We start from the raw sequence: 16,249 nt of genomic DNA, 5'->3' as shown, positions 1-16,249 counted from the left end.
GGGAAAAGTATGAATTGCACGCAGCGACTGACACCACTCCCAGCGTGGTGGTCCATGTATGTGAGAGTGATCAGGAGAAGGAGGAAGAAGAGGAAATGGAAAGAATGAAGAGACCCAAGCCAAAAATTATCCAGACCAGGAGGCCGGAGTACACGCCGATCCACCTCAGCTGAACTGGCACGCGACGAGGACGCATTCCAAATCATACTCACGGGAGGAATCTTTTACTGTGGAGGTGGCTGGTCACGACTTCTTCGGAGGTGGCAGCCGAGATCGGGGTGGCAGAAATCCCAGTTCATGTTGCTCAGAAGAGAATCAAGGCCGTGTCCCCTTGTTCTAATGCTGCACACCAGTTACTGTTCATGGCACCCGGGAATGACTTGGGCCAATCACTGAGTTTGTGGTGATCGCACAAGGACATTTGGGACTGTCTTGAGAAAACAGATGATGATAGTGTTTTGTACTTGTTCTTTTCTGGTAGGTTCTGTCTGTGCCAAGGGCAGGTTGATCAGTGAGCTCAGGAGAGAGCTTCCTGTTTCTAAGCGGCCTGCAGGGGCCACTCTCTACTGGTAGGAAGAGGTACCACAGGAAGCCGCCTAGTGCAGAGAGGTTGTGAAAACAGCAGCAATGCAATGTGGAAATTGTAGCGTTTCCTTTCTTCCCTCATGTTCTCATGTTTGTGCATGTATATTACTGATTTACAAGACTAACCTTTGTTCGTATATAAAGTTATACCGTTGTTGTTTTACATCTTTTGGGAAGCCAAGAAAGCGTTTGGAAAACGTATCACCTTTCCCAGATTCTCGGATTCTCGACTCTTTGCAACAGCACTTGCTTGCGGAACTCTTCCTGGAACGCATTCACTCAGCATCCCCAACCGTGCAACGTGTAACTTGTGCTTTTGCAAAAGAAGTTGATCTGAAATTCCTCTGTAGAATTTAGCTTATACAATTCAGAGAATAGCAGCTTCACTGCCAACTTTTAGTGGGTGAGAAATTTTAGTTTAGGTGTTTGGGATCGGACCTCAGTTTCTGTTGTTTCTTTTATGTGGTGGTTTCTATACATGAATCATAGCCAAAAACTTTTTTGGAAACTGTTGGTTGAGATAGTTGTTCTTTTACCCCACAAAGACATCAAGATACACTTGTAAATAAAGCTGATAGCATATATTCATACCTGTTGTACACTTGGGTGAAAAGTATGGCAGTGGGAGACTAAGATGTATTAACCTACCTGTGAATCATATGTTGTAGAAAAAGCTGTTCCCATGTCTAACAGGACTTGAATTCAAAGCATGTCAAGTGGATAGTAGATCTGTGGCGATATGAGAGGGATGCAGTGCCTTTCCCCATTCATTCCTGATGGAATTGTTATACTAGGTTAACATTTGTAATTTTTTTCTAGTTGTAATGTGTATGTCTGGTAAATAGGTATTATATTTTGGCCTTACAATACCGTAACAATGTTTGTCATTTTGAAATACTTAATGCCAAGTAACAATGCATGCTTTGGAAATTTGGAAGATGGTTTTATTCTTTGAGAAGCAAATATGTTTGCATTAAATGCTTTGATTGTTCATATCAAGAAATGGATTGAACGTTCTCAAACCCTGTTTACGGTACTTGGTAAGAGGGAGCCGGTTTGGGAGAGACCATTGCATCGCTGTCCAAGTGTTTCTTGTTAAGTGCTTTTAAACTGGAGAGGCTAACCTCAAAATATTTTTTTTAACTGCATTCTATAATAAATGGGCACAGTATGCTCCTTACAGAAAAGTTGTCATTTCATTTCTAGAATAAATCTGTGAACCTTCTAAATTCTGCAGTTTAAAAGGCTTTTAAACCTTTTTAAACATTTTAAATTCAGAAGGAGACATCCTTTGTCAATTTGAGCTTAGAAACTCCTAATTCTGTGCTGTGGTTCACGGAGGGTCCACCACACTAAGAATGCATCACTTGCAAAAGAAGAAAATGGATAAAACTGAAATCAGAACTTGGAGTATTTCGTTTGTACAGGTAGATGCTACTATGATGAAACCCCTGTTCACCAGCACCTCCACAAAACAGCAATGGTTTTGGTCATTTGAAGAGCTTTCTTTTCTATTAGAAAAGATGTCCATGGAAGATACTAAGTTATCTTCAGAAGATGCATCTATAAGCCTTCTGTTTAATCTCTGGCAGCTTTTTCCCTGAAACTCTCATTTCAAATGGTGGTGACCTTCCTGGGAAGCCCACAAAGGCCTAAGTAACCCAGTGTTTATTTGCTGAAATCTAGGAAATGACATTAATCCTGATCAACATTAGCATTAGGCGTTTATCTATGAAAATTCACATGCTACTTTTTTTCCCTTTCTTGAGAACCATGATCCTGTCATTTCCAAGAGTATTTGCACATTTTCAAGCCATATATGTTCAAGGTTTAATCGTGCTGGAAAATCCACACTTCCACCAAGTTGGTCAAATCTGATTATTGGACAGATTCAGGCATTGACCCCCACTTAGGACAGGCAGGAAATATTTCCAAATAGAGACTCTCAACAAGTCCCCTTAGATAAAGGAGGGAAAAAGTCGGTGGTCCCACTGCCAGTGAAGCCAATAGACCTTAGAATAGAAAATACAAGTCAAGGAAAAGGCTCACTCAGGACAGCCTATTTCTTCTGAGTTGTTCTGTGGCAGCCTCAGCTGAAATTGTAAAACCAATAATGCACAAAGTTTCTGGTTCCCAGGCTGATGGGCCTGAAAGTAATTGAATCATGAATGTGCCCAGGACCCACGCATTGCTTTGTAGGAGAGGGGTTCAGTCAAATGTGAAACAACCGACATTCAACAGGCAGCATCATGCAGGATGCACACTTTGCCATTGATTGAAAGTGTTTCTTCAATAGGCTTTGATAGAATATGTTACTAATCTGATGGAAAACAGCTTAGGGCCGTGCAAAAAAAGAAAATCAGCCCCTGGAAATGAGTGGCTAAATCAAAGCGAAGGGCAGTAGAAGGAGAGGAGCGGAGCAATTCAAGGAGCTATTCAGACACAAGCTATAAACATTGATTTGAAGTCAGCAGGCATTTAGGATTTTACATTTCCAGAATATTGTGTGTGAATTACTGCCCACAGAAGATTTGGGTTTTCAGAGAGCTTTAATTTTATGTGAAATGTGCAGAACTCACTACAAAGTAAATCGATTTTCTCATATGTTAAATTGCAGGAGATTAAAAGCACTCTATGGACATGTTATGATCAAAAGTAAACGCGCAGCCGAAGTCTGTCACACTTCACAGTGCCCGTAGAACCCACAGAAAGTTTGCCTGGGTATCATAGGTACATATCCAGTAACATTCACCCAAAGGTCAGCGACTCAGGTGGAAGCTGCATACATAATTACCCTAAAAATTATTCAGGAAGAAGGTCCACTATGAATAACAAGTACTCTTCCCTCCTGCCTCTCTGGCCTCCTGATTCTAAAGTAGAACAGGGAGTAGAACGTGGAGGAAACTTTTCAAGTATATCACCACTCTTGGCAATCCTTAATTCACATCTGAAATTCTCACTCCGTGACTCACCGAAAGTTACATGGCAATCAGGTAGATAGATTTGCTTCTCACATACCTCATTTTCTTCCACAATCCTTCCCTGCTGTTCGTGAAAGGTCATTTCAATCATAGCTATGTTTATGAAAGACAGAAGGAAATTATTCACAAGTGATTGAGGTGTGCTGCCTGCGCCCACCGTTTCTCCTTCTTTCAGGATTCTGATGAGGGACTCGGTGACCCTTCTACACAGCGAACGAGTGCCAAGTAGATGCAGTGGCCACTGCTCAAATCCCTCTTTCAAGAGTGTCAGGGCCCTCCTGGCTGACATTTGTACTCTGGCAGCGCAGACTTTTCAGTGTTTTTAACTTACCATGTTATCTCTTTTCTCTGCCTAGAAAATGATCTCATTGTCCCAGCCCGGCCCTGCTAACCCCACAATGAGGTCCACGAGGTCCTGCTCACCCCTGTTCAAATTCCAGCAGCTACCTCTGTGCCCAGCCACAGAACATGTTTCTAGGGGCTGCTTTTCTTTTCTTGAGTGGCCCTAAGCTGTTTCTTACCAGATTAGTAATATATTCTATCAAAACCTACTGAAGAAACACTTTCAATCAGTGGCAAAGTGTGCATTCTGCACAGTTCTGCCTGTTGAATGTCGGTCATTTCACATTTTACTGAACCCCTCTCTTACAAAACAATGTGTGGGTCCTGGGCACATTCATGATGCAGTGACTTTCAAACCCATCAGCCTGGGAACCCAGAAACTTCTTGCATTATTGGTCACAATAAGCGCTACTGAAATGATTGACTCTTTAATATTTCTCCTGCAGGTGTCTATTAGGAATGTCTCTTCCCCCTGAGAATCGTTGCCAGCTACTCCCGCTGGGTCTCCCATCATGCCCCCTTCTTTTCCATTGTATGGCATATTTTCTTTTTTATCGTAATTGTTAAATTGTTTGTCTTCCCTGTTGAAACATAATTTGTGTGGAAGTGGGATTCCTGGTAGCCAGTGGCTCATAGTAGACATTCAACACGCAAGTGGATTGGATAGATGGAAGGATAGATGGGTAGATGGAAAGATGGATGGATGGATGGATGGATGGATGGATGGATGGATGGATGGATAGGGATTTTGGAGGAAGAGGAGTGAGCAGTCACTGAAAAGAATAGAAAAATAATGAGGCTTGCTTCCTCTCCCTAGTCAGAAGAGCCAGTAAGCAGCTTAGAGCTTTAATCCCACAAATTGTCAGGCAGCTGGCGCAAGAACAGGGAAAAAGAGAGAGAGAGACCCTGTGGTAGGTTATGGTCATCAGTGAAAAAGAACAAAAACCTTTGTTTTAAAACTCTCTCAAAACAGATGATTGGCTAGAGGGTGCGGCACAAAGGAACTTGTCAGGGTGATGGAGACATTCTGTATCTGGATTGAGCAATGCAAGAACCTGGGTAAAGACACAGTCATGGTAACAGCTGTATACATCTGTTGAAAACTCATCAAACTTATAATATTTAGAAAGGGTACATTTTGCTTCATGTAAAGTGTGCCTCAATAAAGTGTATTTGATTTTAAAATCAGGATAAAGGAAAAAAACATTGATCTTGGATAATGGGCAGGGGTTGGGGAGAAGGTCTTAATTATCATCATATCCTTTTAAAAACGTTTTTCAAGTGTGTGATGCTCTGATGACATTCTTAAGACACAGCAAGGCAAAGCAGTATCCCAAATGAGAGAGTGAGCATTCCAATAAATATTTTCTGTAAGATGCTGATATGTCTATGACCATTTGCTAAATTTAAAAATCAACTTGGACCATATTTACTCCCTTAAAGTCTAATAGATGACGAATTTCTTCTATGTTCAGAACAAATATGTTGCTACTTTAAGAACAGCATACATAGGTGTGGTCGGCCCTCTGTGTCTAAGGCTTCTGCATCTGTGGATTCAACCAACAATGGACTGAAAATATTCCAAAAATAAAATAAAATTAATGAAACAACAACAAAAATAAAACAAATAAAAAATGCCAGGTAACAACTACTTACAAAGCATTTACATAGTATTAGGTGTTAGAAGTAATCAAGAGATGATTTAAATCACCATCTATGACTGGCTGATATGCATAGGTTATATGCGAATACTATGCCACTATATATAAAGGACTTGAACATTCGCAAATTTTGGTATCTGCAGGGGATTCTGGAACCAAACCCCATGGATACCAAGAGATGACTATATATAAAATACTGAAAGAGGCATGGAGAGTGATTTTCAGGCCTCTACCTAAAGCTCTGAATATTAGAAATTACTGAATTTCTTCTCAGGAAGGAAATTACGCCATAAACCAGTGTTGCCACACACCCAGAGAACAAGATGACCCGACGCCCCAGCCTGGTCATGCCACATGAGCTGAGCAGTGGGTAGGCCACTGAGCCAGTGATAGAAATCACAAATTACAAAACGTCAGAGTACTTTCTGGAAATAAGTCTTCCTCTCCAGGGAACAACGCATTTGACACTTGACTGGGATACACTACCGGATCCTCCGAGGGTGATGGTTCTCAAGAAGGCAGAAGCAATGGTGACCAATAGACCTCCTTAAAGGCTGAGCCACTGGGCACCTTCCTACTCCTCTCGACCGTGCTAGGATGACTGCAGCAGAGTCCCCGAGTCCTTTGATGCAAGGGTCTAGGTGAGTTCGAAGGAGAGCCATACAAGGCCAGGCAGACAGGCCCATGGTGATGGCTGTCCACCCTGGTCAGGGGAATTCTAGGTTCAGGCCATGTGGCAAGGTCACTTTGAGGGACATGCTTTGCTCTAAGCTCAGCTTAAGTGTGTCTGAACCCCCCTCACTTCTTCCAACTGCAGAAGCACATGGAGAAGGGGGAGAAAGGGTTGCCCACCTCCTAAAATGAGGGCAGCGTGGTGAAGAGCCCCATCATGCCCCACCAAGGTCCTGTGTGCAGGGCAGGGCAGTGCCTATCCAGAAGGCCAGACCTCTAACTGCTGCTCTGTAGGACGTCGGGGCCTCACATGCAGGCTCCTATAAGCTGTCTTGGCTGTCTTGGCAAGAGGGCCCTGGTACAGCACTGTGTTCATCACAGAAAACCATGCCCTACATAATTTGTAACAGACAGAAATGCATTTGGCTCATGGTTCTGGAGACTGGGAAGCCCAGGATGGAGGGGCCACATCTGGCAAGGGCCTTCTTGCCACGACATGGTGGAAGGTATCACAAGGGTGGGGAAGGAGGGGTGGGCAGGGCGGGAAGAGAGAGAGAGAGAGAGAACAAGAGAGAGAGAATCCATTCATAAGGGTGGAGCCCTCATGACTAAACACCTCCCATTAGGTCCCACCTCCCAACACTGTTGCTTTGGGGATTAAGTTTCCAACTGGCTTTTTTCAAACCTTAGCAACCACCAAACAGACAAGCCCTTTGGCCTGTCCTGGAGGGCGTTGAATGGCATGGCCTGGAGCTCAACCAGGAGAACCGTGCTCAGGAGGAAGAGACCAGAAGGATAACTCAAAAAGTTCTGAGAAGTTCCTAAGACCACCTGAAGAGAAGGAGCCTGCTGCCAATGGTGTGGACACCGCAGTGTGCTTGAGGAGCCTTCAGAAACGAGAACTGGTAGGAGAAGGGGGTTGCACAGACCCTTTCCTCAGTTAGGCACCCTCTGCTCCCACCCTCATGCCCACCCTGACATCAGGCTAAGGGAGAGGCGCTCATCCATTGACAGGTGCCAGGCTGTCCTGGGCCTGGCAAACCCTGGCCTTGTATACCCACTCTCCACACGTCTGCCCCCACCCTCCCAGGGGCAGGGCCGGGCTCCCCTGCAGAGACACAGGGCAAAGAGGGAGAGAGAAGGCCTCAGGCCAGGGCATGGCCTAGTGCCTCCCAGCGCCAGGTCCTGACAGCCTGAGAGAGCTGGAATCAAGGAAGGCGATCCTGGGCCCCAGACAGACGTCAGTGAGCTTCAGCCTCTGGTGGCTGCACACCAGCCAGGGCAGCAGCGCCCCCTCCTGCCTGTGTTGAGCTGTGTGGGCTGCAAGAGGACTAAGGAGAGTTTAAAGGAGGCAGGCAGTGGGGGAGGAAGTGTCCCAGGTAGAGGCTGAAGCTTTAAGGAGGATGGGAGGGGAGGCTTCACCCGGAAGGAGCTTTTGGAGCAAGGGCCTGAAGGAAATTGGGGAGAGAGCTTGAGTATCTTTGGTAACTGGGAAGAGAGCATTCCAAGCAAAGGGAAAAGAAGAGAGGCTGTCAGACAAGTGTGCACCCACCATGTCTGGGCACATCGAGAAGGACCCTGTGGCTGGAGGGGAGGAAGGAGGGGAGAATGGAAAGTGAGACCAGAGGTGACCTGACCAGGGCCTTCGGAGCCCCGGTGAGGGGCTCAGCGGGTGGGTGTCATGGGTGTGAAGAGGTAGGTCCCTCATCACCAGTCAGCAAAGCGTTCCCTGGGCTCAGCTGAAGTCCTGCTGGAGTGTGTGCCCCCTGGGCTGGAGGGGACAGGATTGGTGGGAATAAAGTTGTGAGTTTGGAGTTGTGGTGAGCAGAGCACGAAGTGAGCCCCCAGCACTGCCACTTCCGCATGAGGGGTGAACTGGCCCTGCACTCTCTCCCCTTGAGTGTGGGCAGGACAACCCTCTCTGCCTACAATGGCTCAGCACTCGTACTACTGTGGGACAGTGCTTCTGTGATTACGTTCCTTTATAGGAAAAATTGATTTTGCAGATGTAGGTAAGATCTGGGCTCGTTTGACTTTGAGTTTATCAAGAAGGATGATTGACAGACACAGTGGCTACTTGAGAGTGGAGGGTGGGAGGAGAAAGAGGATCAGAAAAAAATAACTACTGGGTACTAGGTTTAGTACCTGGGTGACGAAATAATCTGTACAACAAACCCCCATGACACAAGTTTACCCCAATAATGAACCTGCACATGTACTCCTGAACCTAAAATAAAAGTTGAAAAAGGGGCCAGGCGTGGTGGCTCACGCCTGTAATCCCAGCACTTTGGGAGAGGCCGAGGCAGGCGGATGATGAGGTCAGGAGATCGAGACCATCCTGGCTAATGTGGTGAAACCCTGTCTCTACTAAAATTACAAAAAATTAGCCAGGCATGGTGGCGGGCACCTGTAGTCCCAGCTACTGGGGAGGCTGAGGCAGGAGAATGGCATGAACCTGGGAGGCGGAGCTTGCAGTGAGCTGAGACTGGGCCACTACACTCCAGCCTGGGTGACAGAGCGAGACTCTGTCTCAAAAACAACAAAAAAAAAAGTTAAAAAAAAAAAAGAAGGAAGATTATCCTGATGGGCCTGACTGAATCAGGTGAACCCTGAGAGGACACTGGAGGGAGCAGTGGTGTCCCCTGCTGGCCTGGAGCTGCCACAAGGTGAGACTGGGGGGCCATGTGGCCAGGACTTGAGGGCAGCCTCCAGGAGCTGAGGATGGCCCCCGGCCAACAGCCAGCAAGGAAGAGGACACCTCCGTCCTCCAACCACAAGGAAATGGATTCTACCAACACTACATGTGCTCTGGTGAGTTCTGCATTAGTTCAGATGAGACCACAGCTCTGGCTGTCACCTTGATTTCAACCTGGTGAGACCCTGAGCAGAGACCCCAGCCAACCCGTACCTGCAGTTCTGACCCATGGAAACCGAGATGATGAATTTGGGTTGTTTTGACCCACAGAAACCAAGGTGATGAATTTGTGGTGTTTTTAAACCTCCACAAAGTAGTGTGAGAAAATACGCAGTAGTTGTTTTATACCACTACATTTTTAGGTGGTTTGTTATCACACTGGATAATTAAAACACCAATTTAAATCTTTTCTCAGCTAATTTTGTACCATTAGTGAAGCATAAACACTCCAAACTATACTACTGTAGTAAAGAAAACCACCTGCTTCTATGTGTGAGAACACTTGGGTGAACATATCAATGAAAAGGGTGAAGAAGGAACTCTAGCTGTATTGCATTTTGCATCATTTATATTCACTTCTATGACTATTTTTTTGTAATACTGTCCAATGACTGTGTCGTCTCTTTTTGCATGCTTTCTATTAAAAAAAAATAGTAAAAATTAAAAAACCCCAGGCTGGGCGCGGTGGCTCATGCCTGTAATTCCAGCACTTTGGGAGGCTGAGGAGGGTGGATCACCTGAGGCCAGGAGTTCAAGACCAGCCTGGCCAATGTGGCAAAACCCCGTCTGTACTAAAAATACAAAAATTAGCTGGGTGTGATGGCGTGCGCCTGTAATCCCAGCTACTCCGGAAGCTGAGACAGGAGAATTGCTTGAATCCAGGAGGTGGAGTTTGCAGTGAGCTGAGATGGCGCCATTGCACTCCAGCCTGGGTGACAGAGCAAGACTCAGTCTAAATAAATAAATTAATTAAATAAAATATAAAACCCAGCCAGTGCAGTGGCTCACGCCTGTAATCCCAGCACTTTGGAAAGCCGAGGCAGGCAGATTGCTTGAGCCCAGGAGTTGGAGACCAGCCTAGGCAACATGGTGAAACCCTGCCTCTACAGAAAAAAAAAAAAAAAAAAGCTAGGAGTGGTGGCATGCACCTATAGTCCCAGCTAATCTGGAGGCTGAGGTGGGAGAATTGCTTGAGCCCAGGAGGCAGAGTTTGTGTTGAGCTGAGATTGCACCACTGCACTCCAGCCTGGACGACAGAGCAAGACCCTGTCTCAAAAAAAAAAGAACCCAATAGCAACAAACCATCTTGATTGTTCTGAAGCCTTTCAAGAGCAATCACCTCATAAATGTTCTTCCAGAAACACCAGCAAGCATGCATGAAACAAAGCAGCTAACCTAGACCTAAGGTAATGTGTTAAGCTCCTTGTGTGCCTCTGAAGAAAGACAGTGTATAATTCCAGGTAGTGGTGTCGTTATGCATGGTACTTGCTCTAGAAAGCATTCTAAAAGCCAGAGTAGAGGTCTTTGAAATGTTTGCAGAAGCATGCCACGGTTGCTAAGTCACTGGGACCCTCTCACCTCTCATATAAACTCCATTCTTATAATGCAGGGGAGCGTTTAAGGCAAAGACATTGCGGTAAGCTGAATGTGACCTGCTCAAAAAACAGTCTCTCTTCTCTAGGTCCTTTCCTGTGCAAGGGACATTCTGGGGTACCCCGTCCCTCAGCCATCATTTAATCCCCCAGGAAAGATATTTGAGGCTGACTCGCAGGTTTGTGGTTATTTCTGTCGTCATTAGAGATGTGCTTTACTTCTTTCAGAAAGAAGTCCTGGTGAGCTTACGGGACCTAGCCCCTTGTTTGTTTCACATTCATCCTTGTGTGTTACCCAGTTGTCTCTTAGGAACTTCAGAATTGCATATGAGCGTTTTCCCCTCCAAGCTTCCTGGTCTCAATGACGAGCACGCCTGTCCACACAGTGACTCAAGCTATGGCCATAGAATGTGTCTCCTGTCTCCCTGTACCCGACTTCAGCCACTCTCAAGTCGTGGCCATTCTCTCTTCTATCTTTAGGAAATACCCTCATACTCCACCCCCAGAGCCATTCTCTTAATTCAGCCCCCATCATTTCTCACTTTATTATAAGCAAAGCTTCCCCCATTCCTTCTCTACGCTACTGTCAGAGCGAGCTTTTGAAAGCATCAAGTCTTCAAGCCTATGTCTGATCAGCTTCGAAGACCAGTCTCAGCCTCCTAACATGCATCCATGTACCCTGGGAATTCTTTCTCACCTCCCGTGAAGACTGCAGGCATGACAGAGCGTCTGCAGTTCTCTGGGTGTGCCATGCTTCACCTACCTCTATGCCTTCACCTTCGATGCTTTCCTCTGACTTTCCAGCTTCAAATCATTCTTCAGGACCCTTCTTGAGCATCGTGTCCTTTGGGAAGCTTTGCCTGACATCTGCTCAATCCCACCAAGCAGAACTACATGTCTCTGCTCCGGGCTCCTGCAAAGCCACTGCATTCCCCAGCACAACTCTCACCAGACTGCAGCAGTTGGCTTCCCTGCCCATCTCCCCAGCTAGTTTGCCAATGAGTTCAATGTATTTGTTTCTGATTTCTCAGCACCTAGCAGAATGCTTGGAATGAAATAGTCACTCAATAAATATTTATTAGATGTATTGCTTATAACTCAATTCAATTCCTTCTTCTTTAACTCTTTGTAGCTGCAGATCTCCCCTGGCAGTGCTAAGCCTGGCACTGTTGAGCAACACCAGGTCTGTCCGTTAGGTAATGGAACCTAAGGCAAAGTGGGTGACGCACATGAATATTTCACAGGGGCTCTTTTCTTGGTGGAGACAATGTAATGTGTTCACATATGGAAACTTGGGCCTGGCTTTCCCCACGTGCTGCCAGGATTGTCAGGATAGATTGGTTCTCATCCTCCATGCCCCCTGGCTGTGTTCAAATTGTGAGCTGCCTGATCTATGGGGCCAGTGGGGTTAAGCTGAAGCAAGAAACCACGGAGTGACAAGAAGACATTTCAAAGGCGTGATTGGTCTAGAAACCCAGCAATTTTCCAAAAGCTTGTCCCCGTGGGATCTGTAGGGCCCAACTTGAAGAGCTGGGACAGAGGGGACATTCCTGAGTTTCCGGCCTGCAATATGGCTATAGCCACATAATTCTGAATGCACAATAGCACTTCATTCCCAAGGAATTCTCTGTAGGGACTCAAGAACAAAATAATCTCCTAATGTAGAGCATTTAACATACAAGCGCTTTTACAAGTCACCTGACAGTAGATGTCAAAGTATTTCAAAATAATGTTCTATTTTAAAAATACTGTAGTTAAAAAACTTTTTCCCCCAGAGTCTATATTGCCTTGCTGTGTCATATAAGTTGCAACGACTTGGAGGCAGGACCTTTGCTTGTCCTGGGAGGTGGGATGACTCTAGAAGATGGCCCATGCCAGGTCTTCCTTAGGATCTAGTCTGGCCTCGTTTGAGCTACAGTAATGCATAAGGATGTTTGTACTCACTTTATCTCCTTTTATTTCAAGCGAGGGGGTCAGGTGTAGAAATCTGCGTGGGCCACTCAGGACACATCCACATGGCAAGCACAGGAGGTGAGCAGCTTGCAGGGATTGCGATGAGGATGGGAGGACATTTGTTTGCAGCCTGTGTCAGCTGGGCCTGCTCAGGTCTCTAAGACCTGGGCTTCAAGCCCCAATCCCACAGCTTTGGGGATGCCCTAAGCCTGGCATGATGCCCATTGATCCCTGCCTCACACTCTCCCTCCAGCCTCTGCCTCTCTTTCGGTCCATGCCTCCCAGGTAACAAAGTGTTGCTCCCTCATTGCTTTCCAAAAAAAAAAAAAAGGTGATCAAGGTGGTCAGGCATGGTGGCTCGTGCCTGTAATCTCAGTTCTTTGGGAGGCCGAGGCAAGTGGATCACCTGAGGTCAGGAGTTCCAGACCAGCCTGGCCAACATGGTGAAACCCCATCTCTACTAAAAATACAAAAGATTAGTCGGGTGTGGTGTCGGGTGCCTGTAATCCCAGCTACTTGGGAGGCTGAGGCAGGAGAATTGCTTGAACCCAGGAGGCGGAGGTTGCAGTGAGCCGAGATCACGCCATTGCACTCAAGCCTGGGTGACAGAGCGAGACTCTGTCTCAAAATAAATAAATAAATAGGAAAGACAGAAGATCTGTGTTCTTAGTTTTTGTTTAGTTCTTAATGCCTTAACTGAGATATAACTTGCATGTATACAATTCGCCCATTTAATGTGTATGATCAATGGTTTTTGGTCTATTCACAGATATGTGCAACCATCACTTCGGTCAGTTTTAGAACATTTTCATCACCTCCAAAAAAAACTCCAAACCCTTTAGCTGTCACCTCCCATCTTCCTGCCCCTGCCCCCACCTCGCAAGCTGAGCCCTAAGTTCCCACTAATCTTCTTTCTGTTTCTATAGATTTCCCTATTCTGGACTTTCATATGAATGAATCACATAACAGGAGGTCTTTTGTGACTGGCTTCTTTCACTTAGCCTAACATACTTGAGGTTCATCCATGGTATATCATGTATAAGTACTTCATCCCTTTTTATGACTAATATTCCATTGTCTGGATAGACCACATTGTGTCAGTTCATTCATCAGTTGATGAACATTTGGGTTTTGGCTACTATGAATAATGCTGCTATGCACATTTGTGTCCAAGTGTCCATGTGGACGTGTACTTTCATTTCTCTCAGGGTATATATGTAGGAGTGGAATTGCTGAGTCCTGTGATAGCTCTGTGTTTAACATTTGGGGAGCTGTTTTCCAAGGCAGCTGTACCATTTTACATTGCCACCAGCAGCGTAGGAGTGTTCTGATCTCTCCACGTCCTCCCAATACTTGTTCTCAGCCTTTTGTATTCTGGCCACCCTGGAGAGTATGAAGTGGTTTCTTATTGGGGTTTGGATTTGCATTTCCCTGATCACTAGAGATGTCAAGGATCTTTTCCTGTACTTATTGGCTATTAGGTTTGGTTTGAGAGGAAGGGTCTCATCCTGTGCAACATCCTACCTTCTCACTCTCCCAACTCCTCTTCCTCAACCTCTACCCTCTGGAATCCCTCAAACACACACCCGAGTCCAAAGTGTTCTCCCTCCACGACGGAGTGGTTGTCGTTTCCTCCGAAGGCCCTGCCCCCATTGATGTGGGGCCTAGGGACTGGGGATCTTTCCCATGTGAGCTCAGCTGACAGAGGCAGGACTTCACACACCAGCTGTTTAGGTGAACATTTCTCCATCTTCTCACATCTGTGTGACTGGACATGGGGGATGGTGCTTACTAGTGGGTAGCTGTGGGCATGTACATGTATTTGAATGTGTGTGCTTACTGGTTTGGGGTGCTACAAATTCACAAGGTGAGGTGCGCCTCCAAAGATTCAGAGGGAAGAAAAGGGTTTGGTGGCATATGTTGAAATTCTGGACCCCCAAACAGCCTACTTTTCATAAGAATCTACTTTCTTTAGAGTAAAACAGGTGGTTTCTAAAAAAGAAGGAACCTTTGAATGATGAGAAACTCACCCATGGCTGATGGCAGCTCTAATATTGTGAAATACATATTTGGTCTTCATCCATGTTTCCTGATATACAGTTGAAATCTCCAGAGTGATGAGTGTCTTTTGTATGCTAATGAGTAATGGGTGGATGAGTCCTCTAGGTAACTTCAGGATGGGAACTGGTCGTCCATAGACCAAGGCATGATTAGAGGGTTAGGACTTACAGCCCCACTTCCAAACTCCAGGGTGGGGAGAGAGGCTGAAAGTTAAGCTGATCACCAATGGCCCATGATGTAGTCAGTCATGCCTATATAATGAAGCTTCCATAAAAACCCAAAAGGGCTGAGTTTTGGGAGCTCTGGACAGCTGAGCATGTGGAGCTTCCTGGAGGGTGGTCCCTAGGAGGGCATGGGAGCTTCTCAGCCCTTCCCACATACCTCATCCTGTGCCTCCCTTTCAGCTGGCTGTTTATTTTACCCTTTGTAATGTCCCTTATCATAAGGGATAAACATAAGCAAAGTGTTTCCCTGAATTCTGTGAGCTGCTCTAACAAATTAATTGAACCCAAGGAGGGGGTTGTAGGAACCTCAATTTGTAGCTGGTTGGTCAAAGGCACAGGTCACATCCTAGGGCTTGCAATTGGTGTGCGAGGTTGGGGAGAGTCTTATGGGACTGAGCCCTCACCCTGTGGGATTTGATGACATCTTTGGGTAGTTAGCATCAGAATTGAATTGAATTGCAGGACACCTCATTGGTGTGTGCTGCAGAATTGCTTTACTGATAGGTGTGGGAAAAATCCCCACCTATCTGGTGCCAAAAGTGTGGTGCTGAGTGGTGAATGAGAACAAAGAGTAGGGAAAGCACTGTAGGCTTATGCTATCTCTAATAGAAGTCATGGTGAGCTCAGAGACTCTAAAGCCATGCTTAAGGGAAACTGCTGTGACTTAAAAAGAGTGTTGTGACCTCTGATCATGTGTCATTACCAGCCTTGGCTGAATTACAGGCTCAGGCCAGTTGCCTTAGCATGTCTTTGCACTTCACATGTGTCCACAGAGAACAACGGACAGTAGGTCTCCAATGCACTCATGTTGACTGATGGAGGAACAAATAGGTCAAGTCATCAGGTGGAGTCAGGTGAGTGAGTGCAGGTGCTGGAGGTAGGCTCTCCTAATCATAGCCTGAGGTGAGCTCCATCCAGGTAGGCACAAGAGGGAATTATTAGGAATGACAAGGGCTCTAACGTAAGTCCACACCCATATAAAGGGCAGGACATGTCTTGGGATGAAAAGCCAATCTAGGTTTTGGCTTTTATTCCTGATTGGTGTCAGAAGGTGAGAAACTAACAAGCTGGGTGAATTTGGCAAATAGGCAAGTCATTTTCAGGCCAGTTCCTTCATCTGTTGGAATCATTCATTCATTTATTCACTCATTCTCTGAACAGTTACTGAGTACCAGCTAGGTGCCTGACACAGTGCTAAATGCTAGTTATACAGATGAATTGAAGTCCTTATAATCCAGTCAGGACTGGATTAGGAACCAAAAGGAAGGAGTAGACTACCCTTCTACCAAAGGGGGCCCAAGAAAAGCTCTATTAGCAAGGTGATGCTAATGTTGATTGTTGACAGATGGAAAGGTCTCTGATACATAGACCAAAAAAGGCAAGGTATTTTAGAGAGCTGGCACAACAGCAAAAGCATGCATGAATGCAGTCCATCTCCTCTGTCCCCAATACCCATGACATCAACATTCCTACACTAAGGTAT

At 45.8% G+C, this 16,249-nt stretch overlaps 2 protein-coding genes across 5 annotated transcripts in view; both read left to right on the top strand.

Moving 5' to 3' along the window:
* RCAN1 (regulator of calcineurin 1) overlaps positions 1 to 1,772 on the top strand; it is a 98,826-nt gene extending 97,054 nt beyond the window's left edge. For all 4 annotated transcript variants that reach the window (XM_034948140.4, XM_063601327.1, XM_063601326.1 and 1 more), the window contains one exon: positions 1 to 1,772. In XM_034948140.4, the coding sequence (XP_034804031.1) occupies positions 1 to 173 (173 nt within the window). In that variant the 3' untranslated portion in view covers positions 174 to 1,772.
* Positions 1,773 to 6,821: 5,049 nt separating this feature from the next.
* The window catches only part of KCNE1 (potassium voltage-gated channel subfamily E regulatory subunit 1), a 68,275-nt gene continuing 58,847 nt past the window's right edge, over positions 6,822 to 16,249 (top strand). The window contains exon 1 of the mRNA XM_034948146.3: positions 6,822 to 7,146. The gene's annotated coding sequence lies outside the window, so the exon portion shown is untranslated. The remainder of the gene's footprint in view (positions 7,147 to 16,249) is intronic.

The sequence above is a fragment of the Pan paniscus genome, chromosome 22 (assembly GCF_029289425.2).
Source record: "Pan paniscus chromosome 22, NHGRI_mPanPan1-v2.0_pri, whole genome shotgun sequence".
Lineage (NCBI taxonomy): Eukaryota > Metazoa > Chordata > Mammalia > Primates > Hominidae > Pan > Pan paniscus.
The sequence above is the reverse complement of the archived record's forward strand: the minus strand, read 5'-3'. Positions and strand labels throughout refer to the sequence as shown.